Source organism: Apaloderma vittatum, unplaced genomic scaffold (assembly GCF_000703405.1).
Source record: "Apaloderma vittatum isolate BGI_N311 unplaced genomic scaffold, ASM70340v1 scaffold35883, whole genome shotgun sequence".
NCBI classification, from domain to species: domain Eukaryota; kingdom Metazoa; phylum Chordata; class Aves; order Trogoniformes; family Trogonidae; genus Apaloderma; species Apaloderma vittatum.
This window is the reverse complement of record NW_009707021.1, coordinates 2,126-6,308: the sequence shown is the minus strand read 5'-3', so window position 1 is coordinate 6,308 and position 4,183 is coordinate 2,126. Positions and strand designations below refer to the sequence as shown.

The following is a 4,183-nucleotide window of genomic DNA, read 5'->3' as shown; positions in this document are numbered from 1 at the left end:
CTCTTTCCTTGTGTCCCACAGTATTATACCAGGGAGTTGCAACAAACATCTGACAGATACTCTGAAAACAGCAAGGAAATGAGAAGTACCAAGAAGATAAGGTGCTTCTCATAACGAAATATTACCCAATTTCCTTCATGTCCCTGAAAGAGTTACCCACAAGTCGCTCAGCTTTAGACTGCAGCTATGGCAAAACACTCTAGAGGTGGAAAGAGCTATTTTGGCACCCAATCTCATCTAGCTATGAGCACGGAGTTATACAGCAACTAACGTTTTTTCAAATCAAGTTGTATCACAAGTAACTAAGGTCTCCATCACTCTTGGCCTCAGATACTGCCACAAACTAAGCAGTTTCATTAACAGCAAACGTCGCCTCCTTGTATTTTCACCCTGTACTTTTGATTACTTTTACAAATAAATTTAATCTTTATAACCTCCACATTGTTTGCATCCTTTCAATATATTAGCATGTGCTCAAGCAGCAAGTATTTTTTTGTAACAAAAATAACCATTATAATGAAGACTGTCACAGACACAATTTGAAAAGCAAGTAGTGTAGCAGGATTTCTGAAACCTTTAAGAAAGAAGACGAAGAGAAGGAGCATGTGGCGAAATAAATGTCTCATCCCTCAAAGGGTTTTTTTCAGCTGAGTAGGCCACTGAGGTCTATATCACTTCCATTTCACATGATATAGCTCTCCTGGAACACAAAGGTATGACTGGTTTTCCTGTTCTACTTAATTCTTCATCTAAGTTCTTCTACCTCATCCCAAAGCTATTCACCAGACTTTGTGTGTTTTGGGATACAATATACGCATTTTCCACTACCCTGACCTAGTATTCAGCCTGCTGTTTCACTGACCATGAATCTCACTTTGTTACACTTTCATCCACATCTTCATTCTTCAGAAGTTCAAAAGTCATGTCAACTTCACAATGGGAAATTTCTTTATTTCAAAAGGAGAGCTCTCCATATGTGCAGACAAATTCACACAGTTACTAATAGATACAGTCACATTTGTCACAACTCTGCCAGAAAGCATGTGTGAAAAATATGATAGGATTACCTGTGAGATTAGCTGCCATCTCTTCAGCAGTCTGGCACAGCCTTAGCCCTTGTTTTAGGGGACCTTCCGAGTCCACGTACTGGCGGCGCTTGAGGTAGCAGGACACTGCCATCTGAATCTGTTCTGTGCGTACGCGTTTCATGACCTCAGAAAAAGAGGAAGAGATGATGAGGGTCTTCCTATGTAGGTATATGTTAAGACCGACACACACCGTAGCTGTACTAAAACTGAGAGAAAACAAAACAGATTAGTATTTTCATTGCTCAAGTCAAACAACTTCATTACTGAAGTATGAAACAAAACCTTTATGCATTTGTCTCTTGGTACTAAGGTGTAACTAGATGCTTTGAAACAGAACCCTGAAGATATTTTGCTGCCTAATTCTACTAATTTCACCAAGGAATCAAAAGTACTTTTGAGGATTTTGGACTAAAATGGCAGTGGTGAACTGAAACATTTGCTTTTGTCCTCCTTGCTTTTTTTTACAGTAGCTGTTTGGGTATCCCTCAGTCATTTTCTGATTCCTCTGCTTGACCAACTAGCAAAACAATTCCAGAAGAGTCAATGGAAAAACAAATTAATATACAAAGAAGGAAATTTCAGAATGGCAGTGCTTTAAATTATATGCCTATTTGGAAGGTCCAAGAAGCCATAGCTTATTGCCTGAACACAAAGGTTAGAGCCAGACTTCTGGCACTTCAGTCAGGTAGGCCCCAGAAGAACAACAAAGAAATTAAAAGAAAAGCAGAGCCATCTCCCTTTTTTACCTGCCCCCATCTATCTAGACTTCCCTCCTACAAAAGCTTTTCTTTAAAAAAAGAGTAATTTCAAGCTTCCTTTTTCAAATACCCTCACAAACACCACTTGGTTGTATCTCCAAACCAAAAGGAGTCCAATGATAGCTTTTAGCCTCTGGCTTGTAATAAAAGAACTTCAGTAAGATGAATGTAATAGCTCCTTCGCTATTTCAGTAGTCCCTGACTAACACCAATCCTTCACAATAGCCATCGATTTTACACAGAAGTTTAGATAACTTAAAAGGTCTTAAATAAAGCAGAACTAAGGAACAGATTTCTTCCACCAGAATAATAGGCAAAGCCTGCCTCAAGACAGTTCTACACTTTAAAGCCTCACTACCAGTGACTTGCACACGTTTTACAAGCGCACATGCTTTCTGGTTTAAGTAGCTAATCTCATGAAACATAACTTCTCAGAAAGACAGACAAGGATGCCCTTTCCCCTCTTCCAAGAACCATATTTATAACAAAATGACAGCTTTAAAAATATGATCATAAATGATCCTTTTCTAATACTCATGCACACTTCAGCACTTATATCAGTTGTTAGAATAAGCTCCCTGTGAAGTTCCAAGCAGACGGAGATGCAAGATTTCAGCAAAAGCTACTTTAAACAGATACATGGAATTGCAAATCCATATGCTTTGGCAACAACCTTAAAAAGATTTGTTTCACGGGTGAAAAAAAACAACTGTTGAGGGTGGGGAAGGAGCATCAACAAGTTTGGAGTTTTCAAGGCATTTCCAGATGGACCCATTAAAATCATGAGTTTGAACCACATCCTTTTTTCCCCACTCCAAAACCAAACTTCCTTTTCACCTTCCTTGCCATTAAAAAAAAAAAAAAGTATCTATCTGAGACACTGTCTCAAACATAATAGTTTTTCTCCTGCACAAAACTGTAGGAAAGGCAGAATTCTAACGAAGACTGTGAAGAAGGGTGGACACAGGGATGGACCAGCATCCTACTGTGCCCCTAAAAAACACCCTTACCCAAGCCTCACGATATATTACTGTTCTGCTTTCCCATCAACAGCATGGACTAGCCCAGGTCCACACCAACACCTCTGCATGCAGTCTGCCATACAGTTTAGGTTTTGTTACAACTTAATTATATTTGAGATACTCTAATCGATGACTATTTCAGGTCTAGAAACTGTTTTGGAAAGTATGCATCTAGACTGTTTTATTTGGCTTATAATCTAAAAAAAGTCACTCTCAAAATAGAGTCATAGAATCACAGAATGTTTTGGGCTGGAAGGGACCTTTAAAGGTCATCTAGTTCAAACTCCCTGCAGCAAGCAGAAACATCTTTAACCAGATCAGGTTGCTCAGAGCATCATCAAGCCTGATCTTGAATGTTTCCGGGGTGGGGCATCTACAAGAAATTTGGTCAACCTGTTCTAGTGCTTCACCACCTGCCTTGTAAAACATTTGTTCTTTATATCCAGTCTAAATCTATACTCTTTTAGTTTAAAACCATTACTCCTTGTCCTATCGCAACAGGCCCTGCTAAAAAGATTGTGCCCATCTTTCTTACAGTCCCCCTGCAAGTATTGAAAGGCTGCAATAAGGTCTCCTTGCTACCTTCTCCAGGCTGAACAACCCCAGCTCTCTCAGTTTTTTTTCACAGGAGAGGCGTTGGAAGAGAACAGCTTCAACAAAATGTGTCTGAAGTAGTTTAGCCAGTTAGAACTGTATAAATTTGCTGCAGGTCTGTGGTTCAATTGCAAAGAGAGAGCATCTAGAAATATCCTTGCTCATGGTTTTTTTGCTTTGGTTTCAGGATCAATTTGTGCTGTGTTATATTTGGTGAGAAAAACCCTTACTTGTTATTGCACAGCATGCATGCATGTGCACATAATTCCTCATAAACTCATAATGGATCGGAGAAACTGAAAACTGGCGTGTGAAAGATGCAGAACCCCAGAGGACTCTTTTAAATGACAGTGACAAACAAGAGGCACTGAGATCAGCCTTCTCAAGCTGCTGAACAAGCAGATGATCAACAGAGAAAATGGTAAATTTTAAATGATAGCAGTAGGCTACCCAGTAGTCTCAAATTCTAACATCAAGAAAAGACATTTTACCAGCAAGGGAGAAGGGCCTGGGAAACGAGCAGTTGCTGGCAGCCGATTCAAGTCTAAGTTTCTTCAGAGCTTTGGGAATAACAGGGAAGCCCCAGTTTCTTCAGCCATGGCGAGCAAGGTCGCATTTGCAGCCACTTTATGCAATCTACACTGTTTCTTGCTCCCTTCTCATACCTCATATACTCCTCCCTGCAGTCACAGCAGTGGGTATTACAAACACTATCTCAAGG

General features: G+C 39.9%; 1 protein-coding gene across 2 annotated transcripts in view; it reads right to left on the bottom strand.

Moving 5' to 3' along the window:
• The window catches only part of TAF5L (TAF5-like RNA polymerase II, p300/CBP-associated factor (PCAF)-associated factor, 65kDa), a 14,939-nt gene extending 13,679 nt beyond the window's left edge, over positions 1 to 1,260 (bottom strand). The window contains exon 1 of one of the 2 annotated variants that reach the window (XM_009866021.1): positions 1,068 to 1,260. In XM_009866021.1, the coding sequence (XP_009864323.1) occupies positions 1,068 to 1,209 (142 nt within the window). In that variant the 5' untranslated portion in view covers positions 1,210 to 1,260. The remainder of the gene's footprint in view (positions 1 to 1,067) is intronic. The other variant, XM_009866020.1, reaches the window with a different exon arrangement.
• Positions 1,261 to 4,183: the final 2,923 nt, after the last annotated feature.